General features: G+C 49.1%; 1 protein-coding gene across 3 annotated transcripts in view; it reads left to right on the plus strand.

Moving 5' to 3' along the window:
- PRKG1 (protein kinase cGMP-dependent 1) overlaps positions 1-22,152 on the plus strand; it is a 374,427-nt gene extending 352,275 nt beyond the window's left edge. For all 3 annotated transcript variants that reach the window (XM_059851089.1, XM_059851088.1, XM_059851090.1), the window contains 8 exons: positions 4,468-4,607; positions 8,978-9,067; positions 10,874-11,015; positions 12,797-12,960; positions 14,255-14,377; positions 14,473-14,535; positions 15,174-15,240; positions 18,291-22,152. In XM_059851089.1, coding sequence (XP_059707072.1) covers positions 4,468-4,607; positions 8,978-9,067; positions 10,874-11,015; positions 12,797-12,960; positions 14,255-14,377; positions 14,473-14,535; positions 15,174-15,240; positions 18,291-18,389 — 888 coding nt within the window. In that variant the 3' untranslated portion in view covers positions 18,390-22,152. The remainder of the gene's footprint in view (positions 1-4,467; positions 4,608-8,977; positions 9,068-10,873; positions 11,016-12,796; positions 12,961-14,254; positions 14,378-14,472; positions 14,536-15,173; positions 15,241-18,290) is intronic.
- The last annotated feature ends 1,738 nt before the right edge of the window (positions 22,153-23,890 follow it).

Consider the following 23,890-nt stretch of genomic DNA (forward strand, 5'->3'; position numbering starts at 1 on the left):
CAGACAAATCCAAACTGGGAAGCAGAGCAGGATCATGTATGGGATTGTTGGAGCTTAGCTCCATTTGATATTTCCAGGATCCTACAGCACTGAGTTTTTTCCATTCCCCACATATCTTAGCCATGGAGTCCTTCTTCCTCTATTTACTTTTCCTTGGAAAGATTTTATGCCTGAAACCCTTGACATTCCTCACTGCTTTTTAGCCTTTTGCTTCCAGACATTTCTGCAAAAATCATTTTTACCACTGGCCTTTATAGGGAGACAGAATTTTTAATATATTTTAATATATTTGCCCTTTACTCATAAAAAATTTGGCTGTATTTGTTGTCAAGGAACAAAAATCAGTTTTTAGTGCAGGGATCAGGATGTGGAGTTAAAGGGGTTTAGCACAGTTGAGTATTTGATTAAAAATTGTTAAATTTGATTTTTTGAGTGTCTTCTTAGCGTATAATTTTGCAAATTATTTTTCTGTAGAGTCCCATACTGCTCTAATTGGGATAGGAAATTTAGGACTTTCCCAACCAGTGGAATCTGGATTACTAAAAAAAGAAAAAAAAAAAAAAAAAAAAAAATAAAGTCACTGTCATGGACAGTTTCCACCCTGCTGCCCACTTGGAATTAATTTTGAGAGATTCATCCTTCAAAATTCAGCCTGCAATGTGTCTTGTAGACTTCATTTTTACTCCATGATTTTACTTCCCATCTTCTCCTGAATCCCAGGATGGTTTGGGTTGGAATGGACCTTAAAGCTCCAAAATTCCACCCCTGCCATGGGCAGGGACACCTTCCACTATCCCAGGCTGCTCCAAATCCCAATGTCCAGCCTGGCCTTGGGCACTGCCAGGGATCCAGGGGCAGCCACAAGCACCCTGAGCCATGCCTTAGGTGAGGTTTATTTAAGTCTTGACTTATTTTCCAGCCTAACCCAGCACAGCGTGTTCTGTAGCCAACCCTAAATTAATGCTGGGCTTGAGGTAGGGAGTGGGAATTTAATTTGGATATACAAATTATCATTTCTCTCTAAACTTAGGTGAGGAGAGAGGCTGAATCTGGCCTTAGGGAAATGTGGAAAGGCTCCTAAAAATCCATTTGGGCTGGAAAATCCCAGCCCATGGAATCCCAGCTGTGCCCAGTGGCCACCTTGTGCCCAGCCCAGAGCACTGAGTGCCACCTCCAGCCCTTCCTGGGACACCTCCAGGGATGGGCACTGCAGAGCTCCCTGGGCAGCCCCTGCCAAGGCCTGAGCACCCTTTCCATGCAGAAATTCCTGCTGCTGTCCAAGCTGAGCCTCCCCTGGCCCAGCCTGAGGCCCTTTCCCCTTCTCCTGTCCCTGTTCCCTGGCAGCAGACCCTGACCACCCCTCTGGCTGATGATGGGGAATTCTCTTCCATCCTGGGAGAAGAGGAATGCCTTCAGCAGCAAAAGCAGGCTGCCCCCCTTGCTGGGACAGGAGCAGTCACTCTGTGTGTGCAGCAGGGCACCTGTCAGCATTAGGAAAGCTCAGCTTGCAAACGCTGCTCTCAGCAACAGCTGCTGCTATTTTTGTTGGTCCCACCAGATCGAGCTGGGAAACAGAGAAAATGCAGGATCTTGGCAATGGCCAGCAAGCAGGAGCACTTGGAATTCAGCTCCCAAAGTGTTGAGTCAGTTCTTATTTAATGTGATGGGGAAATAGCCACGTTTCAGCAAAGCATGGATTACTGGATTTTTTCTGTTGGAAGAATTCCACAGGAAGCAAAATTCTCTTGGAAAAACATCTTTGTTTTGGAGATTCAGAGGGACACAGAGGGAAACTGTGGTGAGTGGGGAACTCAAAGCCCATCCAGTGCCACCCCTGCCATGGCAGGGCCACCTCCCACTGTCCCAGGCTGCTCCAAGCCCCAATGTCCAGCCTGGCCTTGGACACTTCCAGGGATCCAGGGGCAGCCCCAGCTGCTCTGGGCACCCTGTGCCAGGGCCTGCCCACCCTGCCAGGGAACAATTCCTCCCCAAAATCCTATCCATCCCTGCCCTCTGGCAGTGGGAACCCATTCCCTGTGTCCTGTCCTCCATCCCTTGGAAATATCCTGGAATGTTCAGTCACAGCAATAAATCCTTCTCTGGGGCTTGTTCTGCATCCTGGGAAATATTTATGGAAGTTTCCACTTTCCCAAGGTCAGCTGGGATTGGATCAGCACAGGAATTGCTGGAGTTGCAGACTGCATATCACAACACATAGGGATGATTTATAGGGAATACAGGCAGGGAAGGAGGAAGAATAAGAGACACATAACTCTTGTTTCCTCTTTTCCATTGAGCTCTGAGTTTCATCTCCTCAATACCCATTTTCCCAGCCAGCCTGAGAAAGCACCAAGGTGTAAAACCATGTTTATTTCTGTGTGTTAAAAACCAGACAAAAATCAGGCCTGGTGTTCTCTGTGTGTCCTGGGAACTGAAGAAGTTTAAAACCATAAAGCAAAGGAAGGATTTTGGAGTGGTTCCAACAGGAGGAGCCAGCTGTGATCCTATGAAACAAAGTTATGGAAAAGCCAGAGAGGCTGCATCTCTCCTTTTCCCCTGCCTTTTTTTTGCCCATAGAATTCCAGAGTGGTGGAAGGGACCTTAAAGCCCATCCCATTCCACCATTCCTCCTGGTGTTTCTCTGGGGATCCCACCCCTCCTGGTGTTTATATGGGGACACAATCCCTGCTGGTGTTTCTCTGGGGATCCCACCCCTCCTGGTGTTTATATGGGGACACAATTCCTCCTGGTGTTTCCCTGGGGATCCCACCCCTCCTGGTGTTTATATGGGGACACAATCCCTGCTGGTGTTTCCACGTGAATCCCATCCCTCCTGGTTTTTCCCTGATCCCTGAACCACACCAGAACAAAGCAGGTGGACAAGAAACTGTTCAAGTTCAGGGTGTGTGGCCTGGGAGGAGCCCAGGGGAAAGTTTGGATGACACTCCCAGAAACATGGTGGGATTATTGAGGTGTCTGAGGACCTGGAGTTGAATCATCCTTGAGGGGCTCTTCCAACTCAGCACATTCCCTGGTTCTACAAAGGTGCCATGTCTCCTATCTACCCACATTCCTGTCAGCAAAACAATACAAACCCAGATCTGGCATTAAATCAATTCTGCTTGCATGTGTTGCCTCCTAACCCTAAAGGCAGGCTGGGTTTCTGATTGGGCTCAGTGACAACCAAGCTGCTTCCCTCTGGCAGAAGCCAAATTCCTACAAGGACACCCAAACAGAAGTTGCCAGATGGCACCTCGTGCTCGACAGGGGGAAAGCACCTCACTGGAATATTGTTGTGAGCAGCTGCTAGGGGGATTCAGCAGACTTGGAGGCCTGGGAGGTCAACAGTGGGGTTTCTTTGAGAGAGTTGGCCAGGATGGGAAGGGTGGCTGCCTTCCAGCTGGCTTTGGGATAGGGACCTGCCCCTCGGGGTGGCTCAGGGTTCAGAAGTTGCCAGGGTTACCCTGAGAGCAAGCAAACAACTCCTGTCAGCCTCAGCTTGGGGAACCAGGCTAAAAATAGGGGGCAGAGGGTTAAGGTGAGAAGCAAAGCCATGAGCAGGTCTGCTCCTCCTCTGCAGGCATCCCAGCTCTGCAATTCCCAGCCACAGCCAGCCCAGGAGGGGTGACCTGGAGGAAAGGGGGGTTGGGGAAGCCAGATGTTAACTGGCAACATCTGCTGACCCTGTGGGGGTCCCAGTTGCCAGGGTACCAGTTTTTGGTTTCTCTGGGTCTGCACTGAAGGCACTTGAGACAGTAATTCATGTTTGGACTCAGGTGTTTATTATTTCTTATCAGTATAACAGTCTCACAACCATGAGTTTGGCAGCAAGGCAAAAAATGCCCAACAATCCCTTGGTAAAAGGACTTTTATGACTAAACTATCCAACAAAGAACTGACACCTGGATTATTTTCCCTTTTAACACAATAACTGATCCCACAGAGCTGCAATGGGGACTTTTCTGCTCAATTACAAAATGCCACCCATGAAGAAGAAGCCCAGGATGACACCCTGTGCCCTCCATCTTGCTTCCATCCACAACATACTAAAAATCCCCAAACCTCAATTTCTCACCAAGTGACACACCCACACTGCTCTCTATAATCTATTGCACACTTGTGTGGGTTCCAGGCTATCTTGAAGTCCAGGAAACTTTCTCCATGAATGAGAGTCAGAGTCAGTGCTGCCCTGGGGGTCAGGGCACCCCAGGTCAGAGAGAGAAATATTCCCAGTGCTCTGAGTTTCCACAGACCCCAGAGCAACACCCACATTTAGCTTTTCCCTAAAAATCATGGTGGTTAGAAACAGCAGTTTTAGCAGTAAGCCATGCAGTCAGAAACCCGGATCATGACTGGAGAGGCAGGAGGAACTCCTGGGAGGCAGGCAGGTGGGATTGCTGGCAGGGAGGTGGGACTGCAGCGGGGCTGTGAGCTGTGTGTGACCCTGGCCTGTCCTGCCACGCCCAGGTGCAGCTGAAGAGCGAGGAGGCCAAGACGTTTGCCATGAAGATCCTGAAGAAGCGGCACATCGTGGACACGCGGCAGCAGGAGCACATCCGCTCCGAGAAGCAGATCATGCAGAGCGCCCACTCCGACTTCATCGTCAGGTACCTGCCCTATTGCATTTGTGGGGCTCCCCAGATGAGGATGGAATGATGAATCTGACTCCATGTTCTCAGAAGGATAATTTATTATTTTAAGATACTATATTATATTAAGGAATGCCATACTAAATTATACTAAAGAATACAGGAGGGATACTCACTAAATGCTCAAAAGCTAATAATGAAAACTCCTGACTCTGAAAAGAGTCTTGACACAGCTTGGCCCCAGTTGGCCAAAGAGTGAAAACAACTCACAGCAGAATCCAATGGAACAATCACCTGTGGGTAAACAATCTCCAAACACATTCCACATGAGCACAGCACAGGAGGAGCAAATGAGATAATTATTGTTTTCCTTTTTCTCTGAGGCTTCTCAGCTTCCCAGGAGAAAATCCTGGGTGAAGGGATTTTTTGACAAAATATGACTGCCACACTCCCTCTGCCCCAGGCCCTCAGCGGGCCAGGGAGCCCCACAGGGATCTGCCATGGCAGGGAAAAGCCTTCAGCTCCCTCCTGGGAGGGAATGGAGCTGTGGAGCAGGAGGAAGGTGCTGGGCAGAGCTCGCTGGTGCTGCTCCATGTGGAGTCCCAGGGTGGTTTGGGGTGGAAGGGACCTCAAAGCCCATCCAGTGCCACCCCTGCCATGGACAGGGACACTTTCCACCATCCCAAACCCTGTCCAACCTGGCCTTGGGCACTGCCAGGGATCCAGGGGCAGCCACAGCTGCTCTGGGCACCCTGTGCCAGGGAACAATTCCTTCCCAAAATCCCATCCATCCCTGCCCTCTGGCCGTGGGAAGCCATTCCCTCTGTCCCCTGTCCCAAGGCCCTCTCCAGCTCTCTTGGAGCTCCTTTAGTCACTGTGTTATTTGCAGGGGTCCCCAGGACGAGGTGAGAGATGAGTGAATCTGACTCCATCTTCTCAGAGGGCTGATTTATTATTTTATGTTCTTATATTATATTAAAGAATACTAAACTAAAACTATACTAAAGAATAGAGAAAGGATACAGACAGAAGGTTTAACAAGAATGATAATGAAAAACTCGTAACTGACTCCTCAGAGTCTGACACAGCTGATGGTGATTGGTCATTAAATAAAAACAATTCACATTAAACCAATTAAACATGCACTTGTTGGTAAACAATCTGCAGCCACATTCCAAAGCAGCAAAACAGGGAGAAGCAAATGAGATAATATTGTTTTTTCTCCAAGGCTTCTCAGCTTCCCAGGAGAAGAAATCCTGGCAAAGAGGGATATTTCAGAAAATATGACAGTGACAAGGCACTGGACTCACCACCAAGAATTTATACATACATATACATATATATATGTATTTATCGTGACTTGGCTTTGTCCCTGCTCAAGGTTTCTTTTCCTTTTCCTTCCCAGTTTCTGAGTTTTCCTTCCCACTATGGAAGCTGGAAGGCAGAGCTTGGTCCTTTGAAATGGCTCAGTGCCACGACAGTGGGCAGCTGTGTCCAGCATTTTTTTTAGGGAGTATTTGACAACTCAAGTTCAGCATCCCTGGACTCCTCACATGCAAACACATTAAAACCATCTCCCTGCCCCAAACCTAAGCACATCTCCAGGGAATAAAAGGACCATTTTTGGTTATTTCCATCCTAATAACAACATTCAGCTGCACCAAGGGAAATACAGGTTGGATATCAGGAAAAAGTTTTTTACAGAAAGGCTGATAAAGTCCTGGAATGGCCTGCCTGGGGAGGTGGTGGAGTCACCATCCCTGGGTGTGTTTAACAAAGCCTGGATGTGGCACTGGGTGCCAGGGTTTAGTTGAGGTGTTGGGGCTGGGTAGGACTCAGTGATCTTGGAGATCTCTTCCAACCCAGGGATTCTGTGAATTCTGTGAATTCCCAGGCTTTTCAAGGACTGTGAGGACAGAGAGGGAGTTCTTTCAATGCTGTAGGTCAGGATGGAGCAGTGGGTGCTAAGGATCCCTGGAGCCACCTTGAAGGGCATCTAAGCCAAGGCTGCCTCATCCTACCCTCAGAGATACCTGGAAAACTTCTCTGCCTTAGGAGATCAGCCCTGCTCCCAGAAATTGCTCAGGAGATGCAAACAAACCCTGGGTGAAACCAAACCCCTGGGATGAATCCAGAGGGAAGCACGTGGCCAGGCTGGGGCACTCAGGGGGTGTTTCCTTCCCAGGCTCATCCCTGGGATTCCCACGGAGCCCATGGCTTCTGCTGTGATTCATGGGTGACAACTGGAGCCCGACACTGCCCGGCTGCCATTCCCTTCAGGATGTGCTCTTGGATCCAGAAACATTCCTTGTAACCCAGGCTGGAGCCAAATATTCCCTGTGGGCCATTCCAGCCTCTGGATTTTTAGAAGGCTGAGCTGTTTTGGGATGAGAGGGGAAGTGCAGGGCCAGCCAAGCCACCATTCCCAGAAATACCCACTCCTAAATAGAACCTGGGCCTTCAAACCTTTCTTGATGGAGCCAGTGATATTGATGGCTGATAAATGAAATTCCCACTCTTCATCCTTCAGCAGGGAAGCAGAACAAGGATGTTTTACCTGTGCATCTTCTCCTTCCATATCCTGAAGTGTTTCCCACCTTTTGCAGCAGCAACCATCCCTGAATTATAGTTAATATCCCATGGAAACCCTGCTCTGGGAAGGGACTTTCCAAGTCACAAAGTCCAACTTTTTGCTATTGCTAGGAAATATTTGATTTATCAAACTTGATTTCTGCTTTTTCCCCTCTTCTCCTCTTGTCCATCCACAGGGATTTGAAGTTTTCCTATAGTATCTATCCTAAATTATTCAACTTATTTACTGTTTAGTCAATAACTTGTTTATTCCATTTCTTGGACCAGCTGGGATAATTTTTTGGGGGGGGTGCAATGGGCAGAAATTTGAATATTTCAGTAGATTGATTCAGTTTTGAGCTGATAGATTAAAGGTGGGTTTAAAATAATCTTGGAGCAAGGACACAACTTATGAACTTGGTTGTTTTCTTAATTCGTTGTGTTTGTTAAAAAGTCTTTGAAAAGTAACTTGGTTTGGTTATTAAAATGAATTAAACCAGGCAAAAGGAGCAGGAGAGGCCAAGTGGCACTAAATAAAATTGACTTTTATATAAACTGAAACTCAAACAGAACAAAATGCTCTGGCTTGGATCAGGGGCCAAACAAGTGCAAATATTTCAAGGAATAAAGAAATAAATAAAGAAGTGATTCAAATATTGTGTCATTTAAACTTAGGAAATAATGTCCTTTCATGTGTCTAAACTTTATGCTTCCATGGTAGCTGATAAATAATATTTGATTTTTTTTTAAATCTGTGCATTTTAGGCCAGATTTTTTGCCCATAAAATTTTCAGCAGGGCTGCCTTAATTAGGGAAAGTATTTCAGTACTTGGTAATTTAAATTACCAAGCAATTAAAAACATGAAATTGCATTTTGGATTCTTGAAGTTTTCTGTAAACTTTAATAGTGATTAATTGTGTATTAAGATAAATGATATTTTGTCCATGTGGCAGGAAATAAATGGGGGGATTTTTATTTAAACACGCAATTTTAGCATTCTTTAATGGCCAGTTGTAACTGACCATTGGTTTTATATAAATAGAAATGGATGTCTTCCAAAGGAACCAAATCCTGCAGTGTTTTCCTGCTGATCCATCCCACAGCTCTGTCAGAATAATAACTGGGATTAGCAGGGACGTGCTGGAATCTGCAAAACTCACCTGGTTTCATTTTCATCATGTGGTGACAGCTCTTGAATTTGTAACTCCTGGAATTTTTAATTCCTGAGTTTTTAACTCCTGGAAACTGCCAGGAATGCAGGAATTGCACCAGGAGTTGCCCTCAGCATTCCTCTCTGCTGCAGAAATTGTTTAAATTACTATCCAAAAATTACAAATTAATTTCAAAAATTATTACCTTAATTATTTACAAAAACAAATTACAAAAATTGAAATTGCTATCCAAACTATCTGCAAAAAAACATTCTCTGTATCCACACCCTGCTGGAAGCCTGGGTGGATAAAGCCACACGGGGAAGAGGAAGTACAGAAGCAGCTGAACATTAAAATCAAGTTAAAAAAAGAATCTCTGGGTTTTTTCACCACAGTTATTTAATATTATTAAACACATCTATAAATCCAGTTAATGTAATATCATTAGAAAATCCTGCTGAGCACAGAGCATGGATTTTAGAGCACAGCTCAGAACTCGAGGATGGGTTCACAGAGCCTGGTCCATCCCTTGAGGTAGTTTTTCCTCCACATTCCTGCCTGGGAGGAAGAGGAAGAGCACTTCAGCTTCTTTAAACTCTGTCAAACCAGGGAGCTGAGTGCTTAGAGAGTGGATTTATTTGTGATTTTCTGCTTGCCACCCTCAGGCTCTACAGGACGTTCAAGGACAGCAAGTACCTGTACATGCTGATGGAGGCCTGCCTGGGGGGAGAGCTCTGGACAATTCTCAGGGACAGGTGAGCTGGCACTTGTCCTGCACTGTGAGATGTTTTACATGGCACAATTCCAGCTGGAAGGCTTGGAAGGGCCTCAAAGCCCATCCAGTGCCACCCCTGCCATGGGCAGGGACACCTTCCACTGTCCCAGGCTGCTCCAAGCCCTGTCCAGCCTGGCCTTGGGCACTGCCAGGGATCCAGGGGCAGCCCCAGCTGCTCTGGGCACCCTGTGCCAGGGCCTGCCCACCCTGCCAGGGAACAATTCCTGCCCAATATCCCATCTAAATTTCCCCTCTGTAATTTTGAACCCATTCCCTGTGTCCCTCCATCCCTTGTCCCCAGTCCCTCTCCAGCTCTCCTGGAGCCCCTTTAAGCCCTGGAAGGGCTCTGAGCTCTCCCTGGAGCCTTCTCCTCTCCAGGTGAGCACCCCCAGCTCTCCCAGCCTGGCTGCAGCCCTGGAGCAGCTCCGTGGCCTCCTCTGGATTTGCTCCAGCAGCTCCAGGTCCTTTTGATGTCAGAGGTTTTAAATCACAATTTCCCATCTCGTTTTTAAATCACATTTTCCCACCCCTGTGTTTGCAGCCCTCCCTCTGGGAGTGTCAATCCCAACTCTCAGTTCTGCCACATGGACACTGCTAAATAATATCCATAAATATTTCCTGGGATTTTTGGCCCAGCCAGGACTGAGAGCAATGAGCAGGAGAAAATTGAGAACTGTGCAGGGTCTGTTGGCCCAGAAATTCCATATTGCACCAGGGCTGCTGAGTCAAGTGGGAATCAGAATCCACACCCTGCCAGGAGCGCTGGTCCATCGGGATGCAGCAGTGACATGGACAAAATGAGTTAGGAAAACATGCATGCCCAAAACCCCACAGTCCCTGCCTTGGGAGGGGTCACCTTGGAGGGTTTGGGGTTGCTGGGTGCACGTGGGATGGGCCCACAGAGCAGGAAAAGATGCAGGGAATTGTGATTCTGGAATAGCCTCATCACTGGAGCGGAATTCCATTAAATGTGGAAAGATCGATCAGAAAGGAAATTAAATTGTCTTTTCATTTCCCAGAACTTTTTTTTTTTCTGTAGTTCTTCCTTTTCCCAACAGCCTTTTTCTCACTGAAAGGGGAACTGGAGCAAAGTTAGAAGGTGCTGGCCGGGATTTTTCCTGATTTTTTTGTCAGGGCCTGATAACTCCATCTTTAATTCTCGGATTTAAACTGAGGTTCTGCTGCCATCTAGCTTAGACACTCTCCTGGTCTCAGCCAGCCCCAGCAGGCAGGGGGATGTGGTTTTTTTGGAAAACTTCATAAACAAGGAGCCAAAGGTGCAGTTTGGAATTTGCATTAACTCTCAAGTCCCAGCAGCTGTGATTTTTCTGCCTTTTGTCTCAGTTAGAAACATTAATACAGAACTTATCTGCGCTCCTCAAAGGAGTTTTAGCACTCAAAACCCAAAGTTGTAATTACAAAAAACTACATTTTTGCTTACAGGACAAGGATTTCAGAGTTTTATTTCTAAATTATAGAATAAACCTTAAAATAGTTTCAGATATTAGAGGCAAAGAGGCTTCTTCAAAAATGGAAATTTAACTAGATTATAGAGATAAAAAAGTGAATATGTATAGAGAGAGAGATATATAAAAGTGAGATATATTTTATATATAGAGATATAAAAGTGAGTTTAGCACCAGGAACTTTCCAGGTGTTAAAAAGTGATTTTACTGCAGCCATAAAAGTTTTAACAGCAGAATTAATTCCATGGGGAAGGAAACCACTTCCCAAGGATTTATCTAATGGTTTGATCCCCTTTTCCCTCCCTCCTTCCTTCCCACAGGGGCTCATTCGAGGATTCCACCACCAGGTTTTACACGGCATGCGTGGTGGAAGCCTTCGCCTACTTGCATTCCAAAGGGATCATTTATAGGGACCTCAAGCCAGAGAACCTCATCCTGGATCACCGAGGTTATGCCAAGCTGGTGAGTGCCCAAAAATATCCCCCCAGGTTTGACCAGAAAGGGTGAGGAGCAAAGTGCCCCCACAGGATCCATCAGGGGATGCTGAGAGGAGATCAGGGCAAGGTGGTGTCATCATCATCATCATCTGGGATGTTTTCCTGACTTCCAGCAGGGCTCAGGGCATGGCTGAGCTGAGAAATGCTGACTGTGAGCACACAGTCTCAAGCTGCACCAAGGGAAATACAGGTTGGATATCAGGCAAAAGTGTTTTACAGAAAGGGTGATAAAGCTCTGGAATATTCTGCCCAAGGAGGTGGTGGAGTCACCATCCCTGGGTGGGTTTAAAAACAGCCTGGATGTGGCACTGAGTGCCAGGGTTTAGTTGAGGTGTTGGGGCTGGGTTGGACTCAGTGATCTTGGAGGCCTCTTCCAACCCAGGGATTCTGGGAATTCTGTGAATTCTGTGATTCTGGTTTGGGATTCAGGTCCACACTCCTGGAATGCTGAGAAAAGAGCATCAGGAGAAAGCCACCTGGCTGTCTTGGCCAAAAAATTACCTGATTGCCCCAGAACTCAGGAAAGGCACCCTGCTTTTTAGGGGTACCCCAAATGGCCTGGTAAGGGCATGGAGAGGGGCAGGAGAGAAGAAGTAGTTCCCTTGGTGGAGGTGCTGCAGGATGTGGGCCCTTGGCAAGCCACCAGGGAAGGACAGGAGCTCTAAAAGGAGCTGGTCCAGGAGGGGCTGAGGGCCCTGGGGATCATGGGGGGCGAAGGGCTCTGTGTCTGGGGGCTCTTTGGGGACAGTAACCCAGCCTGGTGGCAGCCTCCAACATGTCACCTGCTGAGTGACATCGGGATGTACCCTCTGCAGCATTTCCCTGAGCCTGAGGCTCCTCTGAGGTAGAGGAGGATGAGGTGCAGGACTGCCCTTCTCCCACCCCAGGAGCCTCTGGGACTGGGTCAGTGCTGGTCCCTCAGCAGTCCCCAGCTCCTCAGGCATGTCCCTGAGTGTCCCAGAGCCCTGTGACCATGTGGGCTCCTGATAGCCCCAGAGGACTCCACTTCCCAGGATAATCTGATTTTCCATGCTTGCCACTGCTGCGGGGACATCATGGACAGTTTCCACCCTGCTGCCCACTTGGAATTAATTTTGAAGGATTCATCCTTCAAAATTTAGCCTGCAGTGTGTCTTGTAGACTTCACTTTTACTCCATTATTTTTCTTTCTATCTTCTCCCAAAATCCCAGAATGGTTTAGGTTGGAATAGACCTTAAAGCTCCAAAATTCCACCCCTGCCATGTCAGGGACACCTTCCACTGTCCCAGGCTCTCCAAGCCCCAATGTCCAGCCTGGCCTTGGGCACTTCCAGGGATCCAGGCAGCCCCAGCTGCTCTGGGCACCCTGTGCCAGGGCCTGCCCACCCTCCCAGGGAACAATTTCCAATATCCCAACCATCCCTGCCCTCTCACAGCTTAAAACCATTCCTTGCCCGTGTTAAATTAAATTTAAAAGAAAAAAAAAAGCAAAATAAATCAACCAGAGCTGTGAGTGACAATAATTCCAACCCCCAAGGAACCCTTGGTGCTGGTGTTTGCTTCCCTCATGGGAATTTTCCCAAGGATAAATCAGCAAAAAGGTCACTGTGGTTCCCTGGTCCTGGAACGACCCTCGGTGCTTCAATTGAGAGAAAATTCCCATGAGGAATCCTCCTTTCTGCCTTGCTTCACTTCAAGAGGAGCAGAGCCCAGGGCTGACATCCCCTCTGATGCCCTGCCCTGACTCTCTCCTGCCCCTTCCCCCAGGTCGATTTTGGCTTTGCAAAGAAAATAGGATTTGGAAAGAAAACATGGACTTTTTGTGGCACCCCGGAGTACGTAGCCCCTGAGATCATCCTGAACAAAGGTCATGACATTTCAGCAGACTACTGGTCCCTGGGAATCCTGATGTATGAGCTCCTGACTGGCAGGTATGGGCATCGAAATTCATCCCAAGATTTCTGCCCTTCTCACCCTGATGAGGCCAGGGCAGGGGCAGGGCTGGGCCAGGCGACTCCACGGTGGCTTTTCCACTGAAATCATCTTTTTTTGGCTCTGAGTGGGCTGAACATGATGGGAAAAGAGGAAGAGTTTGGCCCTGAATGGTCTGGAAATGGTGGGGAAAGGGGAAGGATCTGCACTCAGCTCTGGAGGTTTGATCTTGAAGGATCTGGAAATGGTGGGAAAAGGGGAAGGATTTGGCCCTGAAGGGTTTGGAAATGATGGGAAAAGAGCAAGGGTTTGACCCTGGAAGGTCTGGAAATGGTGGGAAAAGAGGAAGAGTTTGGCCCTGAATGGTCTGGAAATGGTGGGAAAAGAGGAAGAGTTTGGCCTGGAAGCATCTGGAAATGATGGGAAAAGGGGAAGGGTTTGGGCTCTTTATGATGGGAAAAGGGGAAGGGTTTGGCCTTGAAGGGTCTGGAAATGATGGGGAAAGGAGAAGGGTTTGCACTCAGCTCAGGAGGTTTGATCCTGAAGGATCTGGAAATAGTGGGAAAAGAGGAAGGGTTTGGCCCTGAAGGGTCTGGAAATCATGGGAAAAGAGAAAGGGATTGGCCCTGAGTGGGCTGAACATGGTGGGAAAAGGGGAAAGGTTTGGCCCTGAATGGTCTGGAAATGGTGGGAAAAGGGGAAGGGTCTGCACTGAGGTGGGGAGGTTTGTTCCTGAAGGATCTGGAAACAGTGGGAAAAGGGTTTGCACTCAGCTGGGGAGGTTCCTCACTGCTGGAAAGGAGGAGGCAGATTGGGCACCATCCATCCCTTCCCATATTTCATTTGGGATATCTCTGCTGCTCTTGGCTTCCTGGAACTCCCTCACCTCATCCCCCAGGAGATGCAGCCCCTCCACCTGCCCATCCTTCACACACAGCCCCCCATCCATGGAAAGCCAATTAATCCCCACTGGGAGCAGGTTACATCCCACAAATATAAGCCAGGGAATGCTGCTCAGAGCCTCCTGCCTCAGGCTGCTGGGATGCTGCTGCCATGGGAAGAAGAGCTTTAGCATGGAAAATTCTTTTTGGGTACTTCCCTGCAGCTAACATCCCTGAATTCCAGAGCTCCTTGAGAAGTGGTTAGGATTATGGCAAGCAAAGCATTCCTGGTTGATATCTGCCTTTTCTCATCTGGGTATATTTTATCAGACTTCAAAGCTGTTTTAAAGACAAATTCTTATGAAAGACAAGTTTTTAATCTTTTTTTTTTCCTTCCCTGTGCCCTCTGAAGTCCCCCTTTCTCAGGCCCAGACCCCATGAAGACCTATAACATCATATTAAGGGGAATAGACATGATTGAATTTCCAAAGAAGATTGCCAAAAATGCTGCTAACTTAATTAAAAAACTATGCAGGTAAGTGGATGTAAGAATAAAACAAAAAGCCTTGATGTTGTTTGCAAAGAAATGAACTGGGCAGAGGGATTTAGGATTTGTTCTTCCTTTTACAGGGACAATCCATCAGAAAGATTAGGGAACTTGAAAAATGGAGTGAAAGATATCCAAAAGCACAAGTAAGTGTCTTTTCCAACCCCAGAAAGGGGCATGTCAAACACCTCAATTTTCCCCTAAAAGCTACTTCCTATCCATCACGGAAATTCATCCTCCCTTTTGGTCCCATGGGAGGGGTTACATGAAGTCTTAGGAGGTTACTGGGATAAGAACAGGTGAGAGAACCATTCCAGGAAGAATTTCTCTCATCCATCTGTGCTGGATCATCTCTTCTCCCATCCCCAAAGCAGCAGGAATGGATTGTGTGGATATTTTTGTGGGAAGGCTCGGGGCTCATCCACCCTCCTTGAGCAAACCTGAGGAAAACCACAAGTGGGACGTTATTGAGCATGAAGTTGGGAGTTATCCCAATTCCACAGGGAAAAAAGATCTCCTGTGGGATGGATCCACCCTCTGGGAGGGAAGGAGCAGCTTCCAGGACACCTGCAGCAAGGAATGGTTCCCATCTGAGCGTTGGCAATTTCCACTTGGGTGGTGTCAATGCACACTCTTCCTTCATGGTGCCCAAAAAAGATGACAGGAAAAATTCCAAAGGGATTTGAAGGCAAAGTCTGTGGGAGATGAACCCCGTTGTTCAAGCAATTTTCTGTTCTTTTTGTGCTACACCTGTCTAACTGCTGGATTCTTCCCTCCCTTTTAGATGGTTTGAAGGCTTTAACTGGGAAGGGTTACGGAAAGGGACGCTGACACCTCCCATAATCCCAAGTGTAAGTTTTCCTCTCGTTATTTTCTCCTCCATGGCCAATTCTTGTGATGCTGTGAGCTTTGGGCAGTGGTACACTGGGTTGAGTGGGAATAATGTGCTTTATTTCTTCTGGAGGTGCTTGAAAAAGTCACTTCAGGCACATTCCCAGCTAAGCTTGCTCTCCAGGCAGGCTCTTCCCTGGGAAGGCAGTGTGGGGAGGGCACAGCCGTGGAGAAATCCCCTTTGTAGCAGGGGGTTGAGGCAGAATCATCCACTCCAGCACATTTTCCTTTCTCTCACCTGCTCCACTTATTTCTGCATCTCCTTTTCCCATTTCCTTGGAGAGCTGCCCTTCCACCCCTTCTCTCAGCTGCGTCCTCTTCCCTTCTCCTTTATTCTCATCTCCTTTGCAAAGGCAAGTGGGATTTGGATGCCATCTCCCTTTCCTTTCACATTAACCTTCCCTTCTGTGCTGTCTTTTGTGCCTGTGGCCCTCTTTGCCCTGCATCCATGTCCTACATGAAAAGCTGTTGATGTTTAACCGGGAGTGGGCGCGGAGGGACAGCTCCGCTCGTTTTCCTTTGCAGCAAAGCCCTTCCTTTGATGTCTTTGTGAGCTCCCTGCCCTCAAAGCCCCGCTGCAAAGGGAAACCAAACAGGATTAGCTGACAGAAATTACCTCGGCCCCTTCTGTCCTGCAGCCTCCCCTCCTTGTTCCAGCTTAATCCCTCGGGATCACCGGGAGAATGCCATTAATGGGGGTTTAATTGCACCCCATTGCTCCATCCTGCAGCTCCTGCAGCAGGGGCAGGCCCAGCTCCGGGGCTGAATCTGCCATCCCAAAGTTTCCTTAGGGAAAGAGCAGGAGGGTTTCCCATCCCCCTTTTTGCCCTGTGGGATGCAGGAGCTGCTGGAGTCAGTGGGGAAAGCAGGACTTGGCAAATCTCTCCCACAACATCTCAGAAATGTTTTAGAGATCAAAGCTGGGTTTGGTTGGGGTTTATTTTTCTCTTAAGCTCAAGCTGCAATCCTGGGATGGTTTGGGTTGGAAGGGACCTTTGAGTTCATCCACTTGCATCACCTTCCATGGCATCTTCCACTTCCACTATCCCAGGTTGCTCCAAGCCCTGTCCAACCTGGCCTTGGCCTATTTTTAATGCCAATTCATTCATCAGCAGGATCACATTTCAAGTCAGGCAATAAAGTCAAGTTTGCCCCTTCACATCCAGCTGCAATTCCTGCTTTAGGAATGCAGGGTGTCCATGTAGCCTGAAAAACCCCAGGATGGCTTCCTAACTGGTTTTGGTGGATTTTTCATTTAGTGGGAGCATTTCTAATACTGCTCTTACCCCACATAGCAAGGCTGACTGGAGTAGATGGGAGCATCCTTCCCTCTTCCAGGACAGCTCCAGGCTGGCCCTATTCCTGGTTCACCCCAGCTCATCCTTTCCCTGAGCTCTTGGGAGTAGCAGCTCCTCCAGACCTACTCCTGAGATCCTCTCCAAACCCATGAACTGTGAATTTTGTCACCCCAGAGCTGTCAATCCTACTCCAGCTCGTTTTCCACAAGTTTTTTTTGGCAAAGTCTCGACTGCCACTCTGAAAAGGGACCCAAAATACAGCTCTGGGAGCAGACATCCATTTTTCCTTCAATCCACCTCTCCTTGTTAGCTGGGAAAGAGCCAGCAGGACCAAACATACAGATCAGTTCCTTTTTCTTTTTTTAAAAAAGGCTTTTCCCAGCTCTTTAACTCTCATTTCTTACGTGGCTCTGCCAGTGAGGCAATCAAAGAGCTCTTATTTCATGGGATTTTTGGAAAGATCCCAATTTACAACCTGCTGCTAGGACACTGCTGAGCCTTGATACCACAGCTGGAATCTGTGATTTTACCTCTCCTTAAAAGCTCAGGACTCTGCCAATGATGAGCTGAGCAAGCAAAGGGTGAAGGAGCCCAAACAAAGTCAACAGATCCAGATAATCCGAAAGAAATTAAGATTTTGTAGGGTGGGGTTTTTGTTCCAAAATGAGTTCCATAATCCTGATTTCCCCCCAGATGTGTTCAGCAGCAGGAAAATGCTGATGCAGTTGGGCAGCACATTTAATGTAGGGCTGGAGTTGAAAATCCTGTCTTTTCCCAAGGCTTGCAGCAGCATCCAACATCAAATGGGAATCTCAGGGGGGTTAACAAGGCCAAGTGGGTTGGGGCACCCCCTGAGATCAATCCATACTGGGGAAAAAAAATATTCCTGGCAGGGTGGGCAGGCCCTGGCACAGGGTGCCCAGAGCAGCTGGGGCTGCCCCTGGATCCCTGGAAGTGCCCAAGGCCAGGCTGGACAGGGCTTGGAGCAGCCTGGGATAGTGGAAGGTGTCCCTGCCATGGCAGGTGGGACTGGATGAGGCTTTAAGGTCCCTTCCTACTCCAAACCATTCCAGAATTCTGGGATTTAATGACTGTCAGTTGTCCCCTGGCTCAGGCTCTTCACAAATGTAATGACTGAAAACAGCAGCAAGTGTTTTCCTGCTCTGGGTAAAACACAAAGTATTAAATTTCTAGTAAGACTCTCATTGTTTTGGGCTGGAGAGTTGCTGGTTTCCTCTTAAAAAGTTAATTTTTTTTTTTTTTTATTGTCTTGACTTTATCAAGTCCTCACTGTAAGAAAGTTTCCTTTGCTGCCACAAAGCAGGAAAACCATAAATTCTATAGCCAGGGTAGGTTTCAAATGTCATGATTTCCAAAAAAGAAATGGGCTTGGCCTTCATCCTGGGAAGATGGGTTTCTCTGGAAGGATCCCGAGGCTGAGCAATGTCAGGAAACTTCAAGGCAGCAGGGCTCAGCTCATTATCCTGGAGCCATGGATGGGAAATCCTGGGCTCTTTTGGGATAACCTTGTGGCAACGGGTAGGAAAACTCAGGAGAGTAGGGGAGCTGGGGAAAATCCCCCAGCAAAAAGCTGTGCATGCAGCACTTCCCTGCCTTGCTGGGGATTCTCTGGGATGCCCATGGCTGTGGGATGAAGAGGGAATGCCAGCCCTGGGATGAACACCCCCTTCTTGTCACTCTTCCCCCCGCAGGTCGCGTCTCCCACGGACACGAGCAACTTCGACAGCTTCCCAGAGGACAGTGACGAGCCACCCCCTGACGACAACTCAGGATGGGACATAGATTTTTAATGTTATTTCTCTTACCTGCTTCTGCCTTGCTGAGGACAGCTTTTCCTGGGACGTGGCTGCCAGCGGAACGGGAAGACCGGAATCGGGGAGGATTCGTGCTCGGGGTCACCACGATGCCTTGATTGATGCTGCTCCAGTAACTCCAGTGGCATTAGGACTTCTTGCTTAGTGACAATAGTGCTCTCCATGTTTTCTGTTGGAACGTGACCTGGCTTGGGCATGGTGGTCCTGACACAGAGCCTTGCTCCGGCACAGAACTCCTCTTCTGTGGCCACAGAGATCCTGGCACACTCTTGATTAGCAGAGTGAGAGATCCGTAGAGTAAGAGGCACTTAATTCCAGCTGCTTTTTCCGTAGGATCAGTAGTAACTTATGAAGTGCTGCAGCTACTCCAGTGCAGGATTTGGGCTATTCCCACCCTCCGAGCTCCACAGGGCAGCGCTGGAGCCCAGGAGGAGCACGGGCAAAGCACTCTCATCCAAGCAGTGGGGAATGTGTCCTTTTCCTTCCCTAGCAGTATTCCTGACGAGACTGAATGTTCCCTTTCCTCTTTGTTTTGGAAACATTTTGGCTCAGCCTGGTCAAACAAAAGCACAACTGCCTGCAGATGCTGTCAAGGCAGAGGTTGGGTCGCTTCCCTCACGTGGCAGCACCACCTTTGGGCTTCAGCTCTCCTTTCCCTTGGTACCAACACATGCATGGAAAGAGAAAACCATGGAATGAATCCATCATACATCCACCGATCTGTTCTATATCTATTGATCCGCTGTCCATCCACTGATCCATTTCACATCTATTGATCCATTTCACAGTGCTCCAATCACGGTCCTGAACAAAGCAACAGCAGCCCACCACTCTGGTTAGGTATAGAATTAAGGATAATTGGGATCTTTTTGGGCTCAAAGGGAAAAATGTGAGACCTGTGGTGTCCTCTCGAGGTGCTACATCCATCCCTCACCTGGGAAGAAGCCTGTCCCTGACTCTTCCAGTCAGGAATATGTAGCAGAGGCTCCGTTCTCCCTTTTGGTGATTCCATGTCTCCATGTCTGCTTCTCTTCCATGTTTAAAGAATCTCCTTAAAATCCTGGCTCTGATGGAACACTGACAGCAATCCTGATGCCTCTCCAGGCTAAGGAGCTCCACAGGAAAGTCAGTGGGATTTAATGGGAAGTGGGTATTGGAAGATCCCTGTGAGGTCTCCAGCGTGCCAGGTCCACGTGACTGTGTTTAACACAGGAATGGCCAAATCCATTTGGAAAAAAGAACCAGGGAAAACAATATTATCAGGATATGCTTTTCCCTCACTTTTCCTTTGCTTGAATTCCCTTTTCTGGTTTATAGGATGCAGCAGAGGGATCCTATCCTGGGTCCCCATTTGTTGCATACACACAGGACTGAAAGTTTATCCCATTATCCAACAGGAAACATCAGCTTTGGGTCTCTCTGAGAGACCTGGCCCCAAAAGGAATCACAGAATCATGGAATGATGGAATGGTTTGGGTTGGACGGGACCTTAAGGGTCCTCTCATTCCAGCCCCTTTTAATCTCAGCTGCCAAGAGCTGACTGAGGAAAGATCAAGTCTTGCTGACAAGGACTTTTCCCACATGTTACATGGAAAAGGTCTGTTTGAGCAGTAAAAAATTCCTTCCCTGATGCTAAGTCCCAACTCTTTTGCATGTTTTTCATTAAAGGATGTGATCAAAAGGGTATTTTGACAGCGTGGGCCGTGTCTGCTGTTCAGCATGAGCTGGGCCATGTGACACCTTTGAAAGCAGTCTGTGGCCCTGGAATTCCCTCAGTTTCCCAAAGGGTGAGGCCACACCTCTGGCACAGTCACTTCTGCTGTTCTTTAACCATTAAAACTTCATTTGCCTTCAAAATCACAGGGAAAAGGCAGCACCTGCTGGCTTTTCCACCTTTTTCCAAGGGATGGACAGCACTGAGAGCCAAGGCTGAGCACGAGGGCTAAAACATTCACCAGGCATCTTAAACAGGCCTAACAGCCACATGCTTCCCTCCCATCCCCCTGGACCTTCACTCCATGGGGACAGCTTCCTGTAGGAGTTTGTCCCAGGATGGTGACACCTGATGCAGCTGGCAGGCGAGGAGGACAAAGCACCACAAGGATTTGGGGATCAGGCTGAAAACGTGACAGGAAGGAGGGTCTGGAATGGGCTGAGCAGTTGGGTTTCTTTTTCCTGTCCCTTTTTTACCTTGTGCCAGGCATGGGAATTGACACCTGCAGCGTGCACTGTGCTGAATCTGAGTTTATTTTGATATCAAACACCTCACTCGACTCCCATGGCCTCTCCTGAGCATTAACACTTTGCATATGTATATGATAAGCCTTCAGTTATAATAATATATTTAAGTTGCTTTATATATATCTCTATATATCCACAACAAGGGATTGCCTCTGTGTTTCCACCTCCTGTCCTTATTTGTTTGTCTCCTTTCCTGATCTATGGGACGACAGCGTTTTTTAGGGAAGGGGGAATTGGCTCCCATGTTTCCAGAGGGGGCTTTGATTGGTGTTGTGGCTTCTCCTGGAGCTGCACTGCCCACAGCAAACTCTTCTTCAACAACAGGACCACGAGCAGATATTTCTGTAAATAGGTATTTTCGTGTCGATGTTTTGTGGGTCACGCAAGACTTTCTGTTCTTTTCCAGTTCCATGGCATTATTCCTTCATTTCCTTATTTGTAATGTAATGTTTTTAGGTCGAGGTAGACTTGAATTAATGTCATATTTGTCAGTATGATTAAACTTTCCGTCAGCTGTCCTGTTCACCCACCCGTCCCATAGTTCTAGAACGTCACTGGCTATCTGGCATTGTTGCAAGTGCCTTAAATCCATGGCATCTTATTGAGAAAAAAAAAAAAAAAAGAGACAAATTTGGTGTTATGCTGCATGACAAAGACAAACACACCTCAAACCGTCGTCCTTTCTTAGCTTGCTGCGTTTTACAGTTCTTTCTGCTACCGATTTCTAAGCCTTTATTATCTGATCTCGATGAATTCCAGAAATGATGACGTCGTTCTCTGATTTCTGTTCAATGTACCAGAGCTGTGTATCTGTTAATGAGATACAGAGTCATTTCTGTGAAATGTATAAATGTGATGTGCGGGTCAAATTAATCTCTGACATCCTAGCAGTCCGTAGACAGGTATTCCTGTTTTGCTAAGCTCTGCAGATCCCACCCATCCGTGCTGTCCCACACAGCCCCCCTGGGGAATCTCCCACCTGGGAAAAATCCACCCTGCTGGTGTTTTCCTGACCTGAAACCCCGGTGCAAAGACGAGGCTCGTTTGCACCGCTCAACCAAACAGGATCTGTGCTTTTCCCTGCCCCTTTCCCTGCATCCACGGGGATGAGCCCTGGAAACTCCTCCTGCCTCCCCAGCCCTGACACTGAGACTTGGGCGCTTTTAGGGCTTTCTCAGAAAAAGGGAAAATTCCCATTTGGAGTTGCCTCTCCCTCCTGAGTCCCCGTTTATGCTTGTTTTACCCCAGCCCTTTGTTTTATACTCTGATTTTCTCTCCTTCCATGGCAGAGGTTTTGTTTGTCGGGCCGATGTCGGTCACGCCCCGGCCATCGGCCGCTTGCACTCTTTGGATGTTGACTGAGGAACTTTGGGTTTTTGGGGTTTTTTTTCATAAACTTCCATGGCTTTTGTTTCGCTCAGTACTCCCCCTGCAGCTGTAATTGCCGAGTGCCTGTTGTATACTTTATAGAGTTGAAATAAAAATAATTACTTTTGAACAGCTGTCAGTGGGTTTCTTCCAGAGCCGGAGCTGAGTTTGGGAGAGATCTTGTGGGTGGTGCTGAAATCTGGGGTTACAGGGGTTCTGCTCCCAGAACTGGGTGCCCAGAGAAGCTGTGACTGGATCCCTGGCAGTGCCCAAGGCCAGGCTGGACAGGGCTTGGAGCAGCCTGGGACAGTGGGAGGTGTTCCTGCCCATGGCAGGGGTGGCACTGGATGGGCTTTGAGGTCCCTTCCAACTCAAAATCACTCTGTGATTTGATGATGACACAGAGGTGAGCAAAAGCTGGGAGAAAGGAGCAACAAAACATCCTCTCAGGAGGGAAATAAATGTGGTAACAGCCCAAGGAGGAGCTGGCAATCGTCACCAATCACCTTGCGGGATGCAGCAATCGCAGGTCGAAGTTAATAATGCAATAAAAACCCCAGGGTGACGTGGCCCTCACCTGAAACTGCCAGGGGAACACCGAGATTTCGGGGCGAGGCGTGGCGCTCCTTATTCCAGGCTAAAAATAGGGAAGGCAGGAGGGGTGGCAGCGCTCTGCCGGGGGTGTCGCCCGGCCGTGACTCAGCCGCTGCTGACGGCACCTGCCCGCCGTGCTCCCGAAACCTTCCCAGGCAATTATTAGCCCGGTTTGAGCCATTCGGGGCTGGAAGAGCTGATAGTGGATACCGGGACGGCGATACCGAGAGAGGGGGGGGGCGTTCATTGCAGGAATTGCGGCCTCCGGGATCCCCCAGCCCGGCGATTTTGGGAGCGCTGCTCCGGCTCTTCCTATTCTCATTTAAACAAGCAGAGGAAAGAAATAAACGGGAGCACGGGCCCGCCGCCGGAAAAAGTCGGGTTAATTAACGGGGGTTAATTAACGAGAGTTAATTACCGGAGCGGGGAGTGGGGGCGCGATGTCGCGGCGGGACCGCCAGGGGGCGCCCTGGAGCCGCTCTGCCCCGGTGGGGGGAATGGGGGGGGGGGGAATGGAGGGAATGGGGAGGGGAAAAAAGGGAATTGGGGGGGGAATTGGGAAAGGAGGGGGGGGGGGGGGCGACGCCTTTGATCTCCCCGCATCAAAAGGCCCGGAGCTGCTCCCCACCGACGCTGCCCCCCGCCCCGGCTGGGGTCAGAGGAGTAGGGGGAGGACAGCGAGAGTCCCGTCGTGTGTCCTCCCCCCGTGTCCCCGCACACCGCCCGGCGCGGGGGGATGCGGAGCAGCCCCTCTCCTTTCCTGCAAGGCTGCGCTGGCGCCAGGAAGGACGCGGGGGAGGCGGCGGGGGGGGGGAGACTTAGAGGAGACCAAAGGACCGACTCTGCCATCGGGGGAGGGCGGGGGGCTCTGTGCACCCACAGCGGCTCCCACCCACTATGGGGGCTTGCACAAGGGGGAGTGTCCCCCCCGTCCCTCTTCCCGGTCCCCTCCGTCGGGCGCGCCCGGCTGGAGACAGCGGCGGCGTCGGGGAGTGCGGAGCATCTGGCCGGGAACCGGGGCGGGGGATGCCGGGGGGGGATGCTGGGTGGGGGGGGGGTCTGCCCTCGCCCTTGCGAAACCCCCTCCCGACCAATGTGGGAGCCCTCGGGGCGGGGTGGGGGCGGTTTTGGGGGCTCATGGGCACAGCCCCCCCGGGAACGCTTTGAAATCGCAGCCGGCGGGCCCCCCGCCCCGAGGGGGCGGGCAGGAGGCAGCCCCGGGGGTATAAAGGCGGCGGAGGAGCGCAGGAGCCGCTGCTCGCGGCTCGGTGCTG

Source organism: Haemorhous mexicanus, chromosome 7 (assembly GCF_027477595.1).
Source record: "Haemorhous mexicanus isolate bHaeMex1 chromosome 7, bHaeMex1.pri, whole genome shotgun sequence".
NCBI lineage: Eukaryota > Metazoa > Chordata > Aves > Passeriformes > Fringillidae > Haemorhous > Haemorhous mexicanus.